This window comes from Pogonomyrmex barbatus, unplaced genomic scaffold (assembly GCF_055798465.1).
Source record: "Pogonomyrmex barbatus isolate J1 unplaced genomic scaffold, ASM5579846v1 scaffold7, whole genome shotgun sequence".
Classification (NCBI taxonomy): Eukaryota; Metazoa; Arthropoda; class Insecta; order Hymenoptera; family Formicidae; genus Pogonomyrmex; species Pogonomyrmex barbatus.
This window is the reverse complement of record NW_028297171.1, coordinates 7,639,121-7,656,795: the sequence shown is the minus strand read 5'-3', so window position 1 is coordinate 7,656,795 and position 17,675 is coordinate 7,639,121. Positions and strand designations below refer to the sequence as shown.

At 44.5% G+C, this 17,675-nt stretch overlaps 1 protein-coding gene across 1 annotated transcript in view; it reads left to right on the top strand.

The window, feature by feature from the left end:
* Positions 1 to 13,988, top strand: part of LOC105434282 (RNA-binding protein MEX3B) — a 44,913-nt gene extending 30,925 nt beyond the window's left edge. The window contains exon 2 of the mRNA XM_089083406.1: positions 1,398 to 13,988. Within this exon, the coding sequence (XP_088939532.1) occupies positions 1,398 to 2,374 (977 nt within the window). The 3' untranslated portion in view covers positions 2,375 to 13,988. The remainder of the gene's footprint in view (positions 1 to 1,397) is intronic.
* The last annotated feature ends 3,687 nt before the right edge of the window (positions 13,989 to 17,675 follow it).

Here is a 17,675-nt window from a genome sequence, read left to right as displayed (position 1 = left end):
TTGCGGCTCTAATAGCATTCACGCCCTCGGGACGACCTCTCGGTGTTCTCATACTTACCAGCGAGTCAGTTAGTTTCCTCGCCTGTACGCGTGTCGACAATCGTCCAACGCCACGTTCCGCGCTTTATTCCGTATCGACATTAGAATTATGCGTCGCGGTGCACGGCGGCCCTGAAGAAGCGGAAACGTCCGTGACATTGCCGCGCGCATGTTGCGCTTACGCAAAGATATCGCTAGGCCTGGAGTGCAGCCACTTCGCTTAGCCACGAGGCGAGTTTCCAAGCGCATTCTATTCGCGCGCGGACAAAGTAATTCCGGGGAATTTATTCGTGGCCTTGCTCTCGTCCTCACGCTCCTTTACTCTCTGAAGCCTCTCCTCACCATATTTCGCTCTCTTATGCGGCATGGCGCGCGTTGGAAAACGCAAAATTTGATTGCGAGGGAACGACGAAGTAAGACCGGAGAGAAAGAAAGAGAGAGAAATATATATATATACATATATACACATATATATAATGGCAATGATCGAGAAAGAGACAAAAAAGCTGCGTGGTATGCGATGCAACGTGCATACGTCGCCTTCTCTCCTTCCATCGCGACGAAGGAGAGAGTGAACTGAATGAAAGGGAGGCTTGAGGAGGGGAGGGGGGGGAGAGCAGGATAGAGCGAGAACGCGTGAAGGATAGGGACAGAGAAAGAGGAGAAACAGGAGGTTCCCAGGATGAGCGCGAGAAGGAGATATGAGAGCGCGAGAAGGAAACGACAGAGAGCAGCCAGGAGCGGAGTAAGGAAGGAGGGAGGAGTGGTTCACCTGCATTGCTAGCATTGCGCTGGCTCAAGGCCAAAGAGTCTGCGAGACCGAGGACCAGACCGGGTCGGGACCTCCTTCCTTCCAGTTTCCTGCACCCTGCTCTCTCACCGCGCCATGCTGCTCTCTTGCATCGCGCGCGCGGCATGCCCACTTTGTCGAGAAGAAGAGAGAGAGAGTGAGAGAGGGGGGGGGCCCTCTCTTCTTTTCTCTCTTCTCCGCTCTTTCCTTCATGCTTCGCCCCTCGCTCCGCGATACGCAAACAATTGCATCACGGACGCGCTGCTACTTTTGAAGGCTTATTACACGCATGTGGGTGGCTTCGTGTGCTGACGCGAAATACGAGAAATAAAGAACTCGCGAGAACCACGAGGATGCACACGGTAGCATAATAACTGTAATCAATTTTCTTTCATTACGCCGTAGCTTGTATCGATATTTTTTTTTTTTTTTTTTCCAAGCGTTTATATTCAATCGTACTTAAAAATGAAAAGCGTGGATAGTTCTGCTAAATGTTTAATCTTTGAGCGAAATCGAAGGTATCTCTGTACGCAGTAACGAGCAACATCTCTTTTCTGTTTGATTGCAGGCTGCAAGATCAAAGCTCTCCGAGCGAAGACAAACACTTACATCAAGACGCCAGTGCGTGGTGAAGAACCCGTCTTCGTAGTCACAGGTCGCAAGGAGGATGTAGCCCGTGCGAAGCGCGAGATCCTTTCCGCCGCGGAACACTTCTCGCAGATTCGGGCGTCGCGCAAGAGTTCGCTGGGTGCTCTTCTGGGCGCGCCACCCGGGCCGCCCGCGACAGTGCCCGGTCACATAACAATTCAGGTACGAGTACCGTACAGAGTAGTGGGTCTGGTCGTAGGCCCTAAGGGCGCGACCATCAAGCGAATTCAGCATCAGACGCATACCTACATCGTGACGCCGAGCCGTGATAAGGAGCCTGTATTCGAGGTGACGGGACTGCCGGAAAGCGTCGAGGCGGCCAGACGCGAGATACAAGCCCACATCACCTTGCGAACCGGCACCGCGCCCGGAGTTGTCGACGATACCGATCTATTGGGCGCTCTCTGCCGCGGTGGTCTCGGCTCGGTCCTCGGTATTCAAAGTATCGATCAACCAGGATCCAACAGCTCCAGCAGCTCCAACGCGTTCTCCAGCAGCGCTAGTTGCAGCAGCTCGTCCAGCAGCTCTGGCGGAATGATGAACGACTTGGTCGCTATCTGGAGCGGAATGGAGAGGGACGAGGGACTCGGCGAGTCGCCGTCGTTCGAGTCGCAGCCGACCTCGACGTCGTCTATCTGGTCGTTCCCGAGTGTCACGCTACCCTCGAGACCCTCGCCGCCCGCGACGGCGAGCCCGGCATCGCCCACGGACTCGCTTCTGGGCGGTGCACGACGGGACTGCGTCGTATGCGGCGACAAAGAAGTCAACGCGGCGCTGGTGCCCTGCGGACACAATCTCTTCTGCATGGACTGCGGCAATCGGGTCTGCGACAGCCAGGATCCAAGCTGCCCGGTATGCTCCAGACGTGTCCTGCAGGCGCTCCGTATTTTCTCCTAAGAGGGGCCCTGCCGAGCCGCCGCCCGTCAGTCTCCCGTGTCGCGCGACACCCGTTGTACGCAACGGCTGCATCAGCAGCAGCAGCAGCAGCAACAGCAGCAGCAGCAGCAGCAGCAATTTATCTTCTACCACTCCGCGAGCATGGCCGGCAAATAACAGACACGACGACAAAGTTGGAGAACAACGCGTTGGCGCCCGCGCGACAACGACGATGCCCGCGCGCGATGGTCCACTCGGCAGTCCTCAAACTTGGCCTTTCTTCTTCGCTATCGTCGCTATCGTCGTTGTCGCCATTATCATCGTCGTCGTCGTCGTCGTCGTCGGCATCATCGCCATCATCGTCATCATCATCCTACCGTGCCGGTGTGACGCACGTCATCAGGGGACCGAACGCGCACAATGTTTCAATTCCACGGCTGCCAATAATCTCTTTACGCGACGGGGCTTTGCCTCGACGAATCGACTCGTTCGGGGCCGATCGTCGAGTCTGTCAAGTTCCCGCTGACCGGATACAACGAAGCCAGCTTTTAAGTTCTACGAGATGTATATTTAAAGAGACAGGGATAGGGATGTGGAAACACTCACCCACCGTCATCGTCATCATCATCATCATCATCATCATCATCATCATCATCATCATCATCATTACCCCCCCCCCGTCATCGTCATTTCTTCCCCCTACCTTTCTTCTCCCGTACTCCATTTCCCCGTCCCTTGACGCTCGCATAAATTTGGCTCGCGGCTCGTCGAGTACTCTAATAAGCCTCGAGGTATGAGAGAGACGGTACGACAACACCGAATGAGTAACAACGCTCATCGTACCGTCTCGATTGACATGCGAGAATAAAGCCACTCTATTGCCCGCAAAAGATCGACGCTGCGATATTTTGCGACTGATATTAGTAGCGAGACTGATGATTACCGAGACGCTACTCTCTTTTCTTTCCACCGCGGAGGCTACGGTCCGAAATGAATCGATCGAGTCACGGACCAATTAGCTTCGTCACCGAACTTTCGACTATATACTTAATACCGCCGGTGTTTTGCTGTCTTTTATAAAACTCTCTGCTCGTTCCTGAGATTTCTTTGGATCGAACGTTTGCTGGGAACGGAGGCGGCTTGTTTAGCATGATGAATCTTAGAGCTTTGTTTTACTTTATCGTTTTTCTTTTAATAATTATGACTGAATGATGAATCATGTTCAAATCATTTCCAAAGAAAATAACTTTCGATTTTCTGACTGCTTTTCAAGCTTCGTATGTATAATATTCGGTCAAAGCATGCTTATATTCGTATCTTCGACTCAATCAATCTTTTTAATCAGTGAGATGAATCAAGGAGAAGATACGTATTTAATATTTTTATTTGTCTAACCTGCGATGTTTGATTTTGTGCCAAAAGGCTAGACAAAAAGGAAGATTAGCTCGATAATTTCGTGACGATTGCGCACTGGGCAACTCTCGCTAGCCTCATTTATTTACGTATTTTTCCTATTTTTCTTTTCAAAAAAAAGAAAAAAAAAAGAAAAAGCGTACGATACTATTTTGATCTCAGCGTTCGCTCGGAACGCGCGTAGAAAGTGTTAAGTTCTTATCATCGATCCAGAAAGAGGTTTTCCGTTGCCGAGTGTACAATTACGAACTCGACGAACCTGCGAGCTGCGGTCGCTAGTGCGACAGCGAAGATTACCGAGAATTATCTACATGTACACAAGCCACAGACACACAACACGCATACGCAACACACACACACACACACACACACACACACACACACACACACACACACACACACACACACACACACACACACACATACACATGCATACACTGGACACACTGATAGATGATCTCGCACAGACATCCTACACGTGAAAAAGAGAGGGAAAAGAAGAAAGGGTCACGGGCCCCTCGATTCGCCACGAAATCACGTAGTGAATATATAGCGGACGCGTTCGTTCCACCCGGCTTCCCTCGCCATTAGAGTATTATCTTAAAATGATATCTCTTTGTATAAGCGAAATAGCAATGAAGATATAATAATAGTTCTAATAATAATATATATATATATATTATATATAATAAATATAAACACACACATATATATATATATATATATGTATATATATACAATATATATATATATATGTATACATATATTGCATATATACATATATATATATATATATATATATATATATATATTTGTTTATAGATATATATATAGCGTGTCAGAAAAATTTTTTCTAACAGTGGTGCGAGAGCGAGAGGAAATGGGACAGTGTGCGTGTGTGGTGTGAAAGTGAGAGAGAAAGAGAGTCATAGGCGGCGAATGATATTTTGTCGATGAGATTTAGATTTTGTATTTTTCACGCATTTCGCCGACGACGGGACGACGGGTGGTCTTGGGCCGTAACGCCGGGGAGACGGAGAGAAAAAAAAAAGGGAAAATTATACTATTGTACTACCCAGGAGTATGTCGCATGGTGCGTAGAGAAAATGAAAAATTGCAGAAAATTATGCGTATAAAAAAAGAGGGAGAGTGGAGAACGTAACGCGTAAGTCGAGGGGCCGCGCGTCCGCTCTCGGGCAGGAAGAACGAATGCAAAAACGGGGTCGGTCGATGGCGCCGGCAGCTCTCGCGAGTTGTATTTTTCAACTCGCGATAACCGAGCGAATCGTTTAAACTCGACATTAAACGATACTCGTTTCACGTTAGGGATCGACGATGCATACGTAGTAGTCTTTTTTTTTTCGTTGAAAAGACGTAATCATATATTATCGCTATATTATCCAAGCATTAATATGAATATATATATATATATATATATATATATATATATATATTATATATATATATATATATATATATATATATATATATATATGTATGTATACTGCATGGATGTATATCGGATCGTCCGCATCCGTCATATACGTCCATATTATTCTATATACATATACAATACGTCACTGTACCGCTTCCTCTCCGAGAGCGTAGGGAGGAAGGACGAGTGCCGAACATCTCTCGTTACTTTCAGAGATAGATGGAACTGTGACATCGTCCTACCACCCCCGTTCTCATAGACGAGCATCGTGCGCTTTCGCAACGTTGATCATAGGGGCCCCCCCCGTTGACGTGAGGGTGTAATAACCGCGATGTTCGTTCTCCGTATCTACGAGAGGGAGCTCGGTACGTGTTCCCTACGACCCGTTTCTGCATATATAATCTCGTTTCGAAGAAAGACGAAAGAGGGGAAAGAAGCTAATCAAACGGGGGTTTCATAATGGGGCCCTAACGCGCGTGACAGGAGAGATGACGATACTCCGAATTTTTACTCGAACAGCAAAAATACGCGATAGCTTTTAAACATTAAATGCGGGAGAGGTGTACAATTCTTCCGCGTATTTCCGTTTTCCCTCGCTTCGATTCGAGTTTACCTCCAGTTCCAGTTTTCTTTTCAGCCCTTCCCACGAGCCTTCTCGATCTCTGTCATCGTCCCCTCGATTTCGCCCCTCCTCCTCTCTCCCCCGAGATTCCCCGCCACTCCTTCTCCCCCCAAATCTCCTTCGTCGTTGTCTGCATTTCTATTTTTTTATCGTCAAAAGTTCTTGTCAATCGTTGCCATTTTTTAAACGAATATATGCTCAAGTCGCAGCTCCGAATAAGTCGAGATATATAATACATATTACATATATTATATATAAATATATATATTATATATATCTAAATCGCCCATCTCGTGATGGACGTTGGAAGATGAGAGAGAATATTTTTTCGATTTTTCTGAACACAAGAGACTCGACCTTTTTGTTTATTTTTTTATTTTTTTAACTTTCGTCGCGCGAAGATATCTCTGTTCGTCGTGTGCCGCTTCGTTTCGTATTTTTCTCCTCTCCAGTTCCTTTTATATTTCCCGTATATATCGCGCGATCTTCGTTCTGAACATTTTTTACTCACACCCACCCACATACACGCACGCACACACACACACACACACACACACACACACACACACAGAGAGATTCATACATATACATTTAACGCAACACAGGCATGACACACGAACGAAGAATCGCACTCTCACTCACGCACTCTCACTCCGCACGCGCCAAACGCACGCTAAAAATAAATTCGCGTACGCACGAGCTTCGGAGGGGTGCGCGAAAGACATGCGCGAACGATATTTGTATATTATTATTTGTTACTTGTATAATGTCACACGAGCAAACACTTTGCAAACACAGACAGGAATAAGCATACACACATAAGCATAACGTATAATATACACATCCACGCGTAACGACACGAAAGACACACGTGCACCAATAACACGAATGCGTAAACAGAAGCGTATATTTATATATTATAATAATCGAGAGGTAAAGAAAGAGAAAGAAGTTTATTTTATATTTAAGTTCGAGGTAAAATAAATTCTATATTTTTTCTATGTTAAGTATAAAGAAAGAAAAAAAAGATGTGGTAAAAAAAGTATGGTGATGTGACATACTCACATGTGACACACACACACACACACACACACACACACACACACACACACACACACACAATTATATTATTATATTATATATATATATATATACATATAATATAAAATATATTTATAGGTATTCTCTTTAGCATCTACGTTCCGAAAACGCCGCACAGCCGCGAACACGTGAAATGGCAGGCGGCTGGCATACACGTGCGTATATAATGTAGATCGTGTCAGATAATCTCTCATTAACTTTGCTATAAGTCTGAAAATCAGAGAATTCTGAATCTCGCGTGTGCGGGATTCGGAAGGTGATGGAGGAGAGGACGATATAAAGAACGGGGGGAGGGCAAAGAAGGGAGTGTACGAAGGGACGATATGAAGGGAGAGTTTAAAAAACAAAAAAATCACTCCAAGGAGAGACAAAGAGAGAACGGGGAGGAAATCTCATCGATTCCACGTATATATGCGTGCGTTTATACATTTTCATTGGATCACTGGGCGTATGGAGAGAAAAAGATATTACAATAATATATATTATATATTTAAATTAGTGATCGCGAGAAAGAGAGACAGAGAGGGGGGAGAGAGTGAGAGAGAGAAAGGAAGCGCCGATATTACTTACTATTTCACGGCGGAAACTACATCCTTTGCGGGCGCGCGAAGAGAGAAACACACGCGGGCGAAGCGAGAGGAGCGTGAGAACTTCCGAAAACGTGGAAGGACGGAAGAAGCTTGGATTTTTAAAAATAGAGAGGGTATATGTGTAGCGAAGGGAAGCGATAGTAGGTTAAAAGGGAGAGACGGAGAGAGGGGGTTGTAGGACGTAGGATGGTAAGGGTGGTTGCCAGAACTCGGAACGTGACGCCAAAACTTAAATGGAAGAAACGGCGTGTGTGTGTGTGTGTGGGCAGGGAGCTGAAGAGGGGACACAGAAAACGGATCAAGAAAACGTTTCGACGTTTCCTTTGTTTTTTTTTCTCTCTTTTTCTTTTACGATTGCTGACCGAAATATCGAGACGTGATACGAGGCGGCACACATCCTCTCCGATAGGGCAAGACAGATCGCGCGAAATTTCAGCCTCTCTGATCATCCTTTATCAAGTGGTGCTTTTAGAAACTGATTCGGAATCTGAGAAAATTGAACGGGATGCGTCGAGTGCGTCGGAAATCAGTTACGCGTAATTCGGTCGCGTCCCCTTCGACGATTTGATCGGTATCGAAGTTCTTGTTCGATCTTTTTATCGCGCGTTGAGAGTTGAAAAATTCTTCGAGGGACACGTCGTTATTCAGTCTTCCTTACGGTCGATCCTAATTGCGTTCGGACCGTGTTTCGGCAATTATCGAGGATGATTCTCTCTCGAGTGGGAACGGCGGGAAGAAAGTTTCGGGATCGAAACGTTCGGCAATCCGCGGGGGGAGGAAGGGGAAGGAACAATCGGGATGGACAATCTCGGGCAGGAACGAAAGCTCGAGAACCTCTACTAGACTTTGGGGCAATCCTGCTGTAATTAACACGTTAACCAAAACAGAGAAAACGTAAACACGCGCACAGAGAGAGAGAGAGAGAGAGAGAAAGATAGACACAGAGAGCAATTGGGTAGTCTTCACTTTGGCCGAGGTTCCGACAATATCGCAGGATCGTCGGTGTTATCGTTGCCCCACGCGATCGTCGCTTTCATCATACACATACACACACAAACACACACACTCGTGTACGCGTACACGTCTCTTTCCCAGCCCGGTCGAATTGACACTCGACGCTAAACTCGTCATCGCGATCCGTCGTCTTGAATTTCGATCGACTCGGAAAACGCGCGATCTCTCGTTGAGCTCTCGTTCATTCACTCGCGAAGCCGTAGGACGTTTATATATATCTATCGGCTCCATCGCCGTTCGCTATCGACATCGCAAACCGGGAAAACGAGAGACAGAAACGTAATTCATGTAATTTAACATAGTGCCATACGTAAATCAAAAGCTGACCGCGCGCTCGCGCGCGCGCGCGCGCGCACGCGCCGACAAGTGATAATAAACGGACGGTAGTTTAGCTAATCTTTGGTGGTAACGAAGCGCGAGATCGGGGGAAATCGCCAATGATTATTGCGCGACTATCTCAAACGTGTCGATAGCAGGAGGAAAGAGAATTCTCTCGCTCTTCTTCGAACGAGCGTTTTTATCTCTTCTCGCGTATTTATGTATGTATGTTCCACCTCGTGCACTCGTACTCGCTACGTCGCGGGTCCTTTCGCGGTGAATGATGCTGTCGAAACACGCACTCGCGAACATACCGATACGATATAAATAAAATACGATAAAATAAAAAGGGACGTGGCGCGTCTAGTTTTTAGAGGCGTTCTATAACAAGTAACTTTAACTGATAAGGCGTCGCGTGACATAAGATTTTAATAATTGTAAAATATTTAAACTTTAATGATTATAATATAGCCATTGGCTGTGACCGATAACTGCCATTTTCTTAATCGAGAAATAATGAAAAAAAAAAAAAAAGAGGAGTAATAAACGCGAAAGCGGAAAAAGTAGTAAGAGGTACCGTACTCGGGCCGCAAATATACGATTATATGCATACATACTCGCGTGTGACACGATGAAAAGTGACTGGTATACACTCACACACGGACATACACATAAACGAAGTACGCTGTAAGGACAAGATATATTTCTCTCGCGTATAAGTGATTCTCGCGAGAGGAGAGCCGCGGGACACGACGTTTCGTGACGCGAACGGCGGCAAGTATGTCGAGCAAAGAGAAAATCGATAACGCGCGAATCGAGCATATTTGGTTTGGACGGCGGCAATGGTAACGGAAAGGTCAGTTTATCGGAGGGAAGGAAAGAAAAAAACGGTTGTCGTTTATCGAAAACGTTAATACACCAGGAACGAGCGCCGCGCGAGAAATCGTCTGTCGACCCCTCTCGGCTTTGTTTTCAGCAGCAACCCCTTATCCGCCCTCGTGACGTTGAAAATTCAAGTAAAGTAATAAAGCGTATTGTTAAGGACGTAACAGAGAGAGAGAGAGAGAGAGAGAGAGAGAGAGAGCGCAGACACACACATTTTAAACACGACGATACATATCTCCAAGTATAATAATTAAACGTAAGAAAGATTATATAACTTTAGTAGATGGCAGAGAAATGGGAGACTTTACAAAAAAAGAGATGATAATTTAACTATAGGAATATATCGATGGATATATAAATAGATATATATAAATATATATATATATATATATATTATATAAAAAGGAAAGAGAAAAAGAATAGATGATCGTTGTTGCTTGATTTAACTCTATTTACTATATGATTATATTCTATTGAGAATAGGTATATATATATAGCTGATGATTAATATTATATTAATACTGATTATATTATTATTATTATTATTATTATTATTATTATTATCAATAAGTTTTTATTGCGTAAATGCTTTTTTATTACATGAATATATTATTAATTATTAATATAATTATTATTATTATTGGTCTATATATAGTATATATTTCATGTAGTTTTTGTTTGTGCATAGCATGAATACCGCAGTATCGAGTATTTTTCGCGGGAATTTTTCACGGGACGACCGACGATCTTTCAGCGAGATTGTTTTTTTAAATCGTTAATTTTTCCGCGCTTTCTTCGCGCCCTTATCTCGCCTGTTTCTCGTTCGAGCGCTTCCCGATGCTTCTCACCGCGAAGGAAAAGAGTTAACGTTTCTCTCTCAGCCCCGCAACCCCTTTCGTTTCCCTTTCGATCTGCTTTCGATCCTCTTTCGACTTCGTTTCTCCTCTCTCGTTTCTTTTTTTCTGTGACTTGCACGAGCTATCGGCCAGCGATGATGGATAGTGATTGGATATGAGTGAGAACGTTTCAATATCTCTAATGTATTAAATATACGTATATTATAAAAATATGATATAGGCGCGCACACACGCACACACCACACACACACACACACACACACACACACACACGATATAATATACATGCATATATATACACACACATATAAACACGGTATATACAAATATATTGTGTATTTTTACGTCGCGATTACCGTTCAAAGGAGAAGACCGCGCGTTCGAGAGCACAACTTTTACAATCACTATGATCATTAACATCGCTATTCCTGCGTGTTATCGGGGAGCGTCCTTTTTTTTTTCAAAGGCCGCTACTCGTACACTCGCGCAGCGCCGCGCTCTGAGATAATCAACTGATCGTGTGAGTTGTGAGTCCGGAGATTAGGTAACGCTCGTGAACGTGCGTGACCGCATTTCCTCTTAATTACTTATCCACGTATCTACTTAATTATCTTAAAGAACGAATCGCGTCAGGAGCGCGGTTGTTTCTCCTAGACTGCAAACGCCCGTTAATTATTCGCGTGTACGAGACGCCCGTGTGTTTCTCGATTTCGCGTCCCGTTCGACTCGCGATCGACTCTCGTCGACATCGTTATCGTCATCCGAATCAACGATGGTAACCGATGACGATCCGACTGAGAAAGATCGACCTGTCGTCGGAGCGTAGTTGCGTTTTTTTTTTTTTTTTAGCTCTCAGCCCACAAACTCGATCTCAAGGATGGAATGTGAAACTGTTCCTTTAATTTTCAAAGCTCTCTCTTTCTCGATTTGTTTGCTTCTTCATGTGATTTCGCGGTGTCGCGTTGATCGGCGTAAATTTTTTTCGTTCTTTTTTTTTTTCTTTTTTACGTTTACATCGATGCGACGTCTCTTCATTCCTTTTCTCGCGTCACGCGCGTCGTTCGTTGTACGCTTTACTCGTTTCGCGCTTCTCTCAATTTTACGCCAGTCGTTTTTTTTTTTTTTTGTTGTTTTACATCTATATAAAGAAGTATATAAGTTAATTGTCGTGACGAGGAAAAAAAATCAGGGGGTTGCACTCTTTTCTCAGGTTCTGCGGGTGTGAAGAGCTTTTAAAGGCAATAGGCTGTGTGACGCGAAGGACGACAGTTTCGAACTTTGTGACACGCGATCCGAGGGAGGCAACCGCCCCTGAGACTATAGGAATCAGTATTTCAGAAAAAAAAAGATATATATGAATACGTATATTGCTATTATATTAATATTAATTATAATTGATATATTCTTATTGTCGTATACAACTAAAGATTGAATTTGAGCCTGTTTGAGCCTTGTTCCTCCGACGAGTGGACATAAGCGTGGGATGAAATTTAAGCTGCACCGAGTAATCGTGCAAAACAAATCAGATTGTCGATTTTTATTATAGTGAGATATTAGATTTGATTATAGTGAGAAATGTGGTCAAGAAATTATCCTTAATCAAGGCGAATATTGAGATGCTCTCGACTGAGAAACGATTCTTAAATGACAAATATTCAAGAGAGAAGAAACATAGAAGGGAAAACTGAGAGATGAGAAATAATTTTGACTTAAAAATTACATTAGAAAAAAGAAAATTCCTACGGCATTCTTTAATTATCTTTAATTATATATCGTGCATGAAATATATAAACGCATTATTGTAGTTATCGCATTATTATGATTACGATTATTACATTATTATATCATATATCATATATATTGAATGTTGTGCTCAGTGTTTTTTTCGTGATCCCTGCAATGCGACGATGCGGGGTTCGACGGGAGGGAGAGAGAATGAAGATCTTTTTTATCAGAGAGATTCTTAATATATGTAACGCGAAGATATTTTATGTTCGATGTTTTAATTTCTTACTTTAATTATGTATTTATCATTTAAGTATGTGTAACTATTATATACTAGTATTCCCGTTCCGCTTTTCGCCCGTGCTTTCATCGTTCCCCTTTCTATCTCTCTCTGCCTGCACACTTCCCTTGCTCCGCGTATTAATTCTTTCCTCGTGTCATTATTTCCTCTCTTCTTTCTCGAACTTCCCCTGTCGATGGAGGGCCGTAGTTGGTGGATCGACGAGCGCGCGTCGATCGACCACCGGCCGGATAGCACAGAAGGGACAGAAGCATACTATCGCAAATCGTTTGGGCATTAGTCGTAAATCGCGAAAACTAAGACGTTTCGCTTTTCTTCCCTTCATCGTTATTGGGGTCGTCGAGACAAAGAGAATGAAAGAGAGAGAGAGAGAGAGAGAGAGAGAGAGATAGAGATAGAGAAAACAGCGCCAAGCATCTCAAGGGAGCCCAGGTTTCTCGTCGCGCCGTCACAGTGCCGAGCAACGCTGTCGCACTCGCTCCAACGATAGCTATAATCAACCTTTTCCTCGTAATAATGTTAACTAAAGCAGCAATAATCCGCGGTGACGTCAAGTGCACTGTGGCGGCCGGAGCGACACGCCGGTCTCTCTCCGCGTCTCGTTTTGGGACGCGTCTCCAGTGTATCCCTCCCCCGTGGAGATCGCGTACGGCGTACACGGCGAAAAGAAGGACGATCCAGTGTTTCCTCCCTCTCGTTGGCCGATGATGCTCTTAATCTCCAATTAAGAGCAGTCAGACTCGTCGATGGACGCAGGCGAGCGTGAAATTAGCGACGTTCTTCTTTTCTTACGCGCGCGTGGACGTACGCCGTACGCGGAACGATGATATTAATTAAACGATCCTGAGCCTACGATTTTAGCCCCCCCCCCCCTTCCCTTCCATCCCTTTTCCCAGATCCACTCTAAAATAAAACATACACACATCCACACAGACTCATACGTACACAACCTCCCTTGTATACAATCGCAGCAAAAATACCCACGACATGTATGTATACTAATTATAATAACGACTACTATTATTATTATTATTCCGGATACATTAGAATCCTAAAAGCCACGAGCGTGCGCGTGTGTGCGCGCGCGCGCGCGTGAGCGGAAGAATGACAGAAACATGCGAGAATTATTTTTTAGAGTACTGTACTCAAATCAATACAAGAGAGAAAGAGAGACAGAGTGAAAGCGACGAGAGAACGAGAGAGAAAGAGAGCGAGCGAGAGAGAAAAGATGAACGAGATAAATTATAGAAGTAGCAAGGTTATTATTTTCTATATTTTTTTATGTAATTTTGTGGACGCGCGATAATATATTACAACTATTATTATTATTATTATATTATGAATATTTTAATATATAATATGATTTTTATATAATGTGTACTTATGTTTTCTTTCCTGTGTTCTCGTCTGGTTGTTCGAAGCTTTGTGTTTGATTAACAATCGTTACAATTTCGGAGAGAATCGAGCTTGATTACGGGTCCTTTGTTAAGAGGATTTAATAATGGATTTAATAATTGTTTCAACACTGAAACAATCAAACACACCGCACACAACCGACTGTCCTATAATAATCATTATAGATATATGTGTATTTCATCATATTACTATTACGTTTATTATTCTTATTAGTCTTTTTAATGATATATCATTATTTTTATTATTATCTCTATGATAAATACATTATACTGGGGTGTTCCACAGCTATCCGTCAAAGAATATTGAATTGTTAAATGAGAAGGAAGGGACTTGTCGAGAGCGTCGTTCGACAACTTCTCGCAACTTTTTAACTCTCTCTAACTAACGAAATAGCCATAATTTTCTTACATCTTTGTCAACATCTTGCAGTCGATCGTAGCAGAGGAGTAGCTCTGGGACAGTCCGTATGCACAATTAAATGCGATCGTTGGTTCACGAAAAAGAATACGATGAAACAATATCCGATTACTATCTTTTATTACGATTACGTCTTAATCTTATCTGGTACATTCTCTTTCTCGGAATTATAACATTACGTTTATACGTAGACGTATATGATATTGCGACTGTTTCTCAATAATATATTCGCCGTCTCACGTGTCAGTGGCGCCGGATGTCGTTTCACGCATATTATCGACATCGATTATCGCTCTATCGTCAAAATCGTCGATTTATTTTTATACGATACGAATTACACGTTGTTCATTGTAACGACGAGCCGCAATGGTGTAGAGACTACCGCATTCTACTTCATGCATTCGGCATTCGGACGACGAGCAAAATGGAAAACGAGAGATTGCCGTTTAATATACGATATATATTTAAGGATTTTCCTACGCAAAACCGTACCAAAAATATTTTTATTAAAAAGGAGGAATATACGAGTCTATAGGAACGACGCGTACACTTGCATATATACTACCTGCTGGAAGCAAATTTAATAAAATGTTACGTGATTTTTATACATTAATAATTTCTAATTTCTCATTATTTTATAATCTCGCGTTATCCGCACCTCTGTTATTCGTTATCCCTTCTTTTTTTTTTTTTTCTATTTCCTACATGTTATGTCTGTTCCGCTCTATTACTTTACGGGCTCCCCGTTCTTACATTTCTGTATCGAATTCTCTTATCTTTATTGCCCTTTTTTTATGTTATTTTCTGCTTAATTGAGTATCGTTACGCGATTTCGAAATGTACCGCCGTTGGTTACTCGCGCGTGCATAATTTTAACGGAGCGTCATGAATATATAGATTTTGAGGGTGGAAACATTCGCGTTTCCACCCCCGTTTCCTGATCCCGCTACCGACGGTCGCGTGTCGGTCGGCGATACGATACACAGGAACGTAACCACGAAAATCTGTCTCGCCGGCCCCTTGGGCGTCTCGGCCGCACAAGGGCTGTTGCCCGTTGGGATGGCAACGTCGCATTGCAGCGTTGGGGTTGCGGTCGATGCCGTCCTCGTGATGGTGACCGAGGTTACCATTTTACGGCCCGACGCTCTCCGATTCTTCGGAGATATCGAGATTATAACTCGCGAGGAATAAATTACCCTTCCCCAAAATTACCCGTCTCAGAAAAACGCCGTTTTCCTCTTTAATCTTGCGACTTTTCGCCACTTGCGATTACGAGACTCTTCCGGTTTCTCGGTCTCTTCAAGAACCCCCGCCCTCCGCCGCAATACGCGTTCAAGAGAGATCTTCGGTGCGCAACTTCCGCAGAAAAAAAAAAAAAGAGAGAGAGGGCCGAAAGTTTTCGAGCGCTTCCACGATTTACGCCACTGTGGCGGCAGTCACAGACGTGCGGCTCGCATGCGTTAAATCGTCGTGAGTCATACTCCGTTGCATCAATTCGCGCGATGATGGCAGCGCGCGGCGCACTTTGTCCAATATATGACGAGCAATCGCCGGCCCGCTGCCGTCGTTGTCGCCGCCACCGCCACACCGCCACCGCCATCGCCGGCTCACGCTTCCTCTTTCTCTCTTCGCCCTCCTCAACCCCCGCGGCACTTCGCGCGTTCTCTCGTCAGCCTCTATTGCTCCGCAGTAGATCGATAGCTGGAACCGCGCTCGTCTCTCTTGCACGGCTCGCGCCCCGATGTATGTATAGGCCGGCATACATCGCCGCTGGAAAATCGCAGCGAACGCTCCGCCGCGAGGGGTTGAAAGCGAGAAAGAAAGAGAGAGAGAGAGAGAGAGAGAGAGAGAAAGAAAGAGTGTGTGAGAGGGTGAAACGACGGGAGAAAGATAGAGAGGGAGAGAGAGAGATAGAGGACGGTCGCCTTGAGACCGATTTCAGGCCCGTACGTTGCTTCATCCGCGCCACGTTTCTTCGTGTCGATCATGTCACGATCGAGCGACATTTCGGTTGTCTCTCCCGAGATCTTCATGCAGATCCCGATATTGCGTCGGAGAAATCGATTCAGGTTTCGAGAAGAGCCCTCTCTCTCTCTCTCTCTCTCTCTCTCTTTCTCTCTCTCCATTGCTATTAATTCGCGTTTTATTAAAATCGAATCAAGGTTCATTTGAATATTGAAGGAGCGTTTCGGTTAAATTGTATCTCGCGAATTTAACTTGTCAGCCGAATCGATCGTTCTGCTCCACGTTCCGCAAAACGGTCCTCTCGCTTGACATTTCCCTAATTACGACAGTTTCGTCCCAAAACAATTAGAGTTGCGCCGAAGAGAAAGCTCCGTGACTCTCCGCGGAGACGCGGATATTCGAGAGCGGCTTCAAGTATTCAACGCGACTCTCTACAGGGATCTTCGTCGATCGATATCTTTGGTTTTCTTTCGGAAGTTTCTCGAGGGTAGAAGGGAACAGTACACGCAAAGTGTCCCGGTAACGGGGAGGGGGGAGGCTCATGTAGCGTGCAATAAAACGTATTCTGTTCAAAATTAATTAAAGAGAAATTGGATTATATTAATCTTGAATATCACGTGCCGGACGAGAATTTTTTCACGATTGGAGAAGAGAAAGAAAATCCGAGATGTTTTGCAATCATGTCCCGTAGGAATAAATCTTAAAGATGACTGAACGTGAAATCTTTACTCTCTTCCGCTGTGCTTCGCGCACGAATTTTTCTGAATGCTCCGCACGATTTGCGGTGTATACATTATAAAAATCTTTTAAATTTTTCCAAATGTATCGAATTGTTTTTTTCATCCTTGACGGCATTTTCTCGCTACTTTTCTTCTCTTTCTCTCTCTCTCTCTCTCTCTCTCTCTCTCTCTCTCTTTCTATCTATCTATCTATCTATCTATCTCTCTGCCTCTCTGTCTGCACTGCGTCGCCTTCGACACTCTTTCTCTCTCCTCTCTCGGTCGATAGCTCGTAGGGGTCGCGGAGACGCGGCGACGCCCTGCCCGTCCATCCCCTTACGACTTGCCACCAGGGGGTCTCAACCTTGATCAAAATATTTTGTGATCTCATAGCCAGACGGTCGTACGACGCTGCAGCTGACTCGGCATCGCCGTTATTCGCTTATATTATTGATTATCTCGGCCGGCTCGAATGCCGAATATCACGCGACGATAGCCGCCGATCACGATGTTTTTGTTCTCCCCGTGCATAGATTGGCGAGTA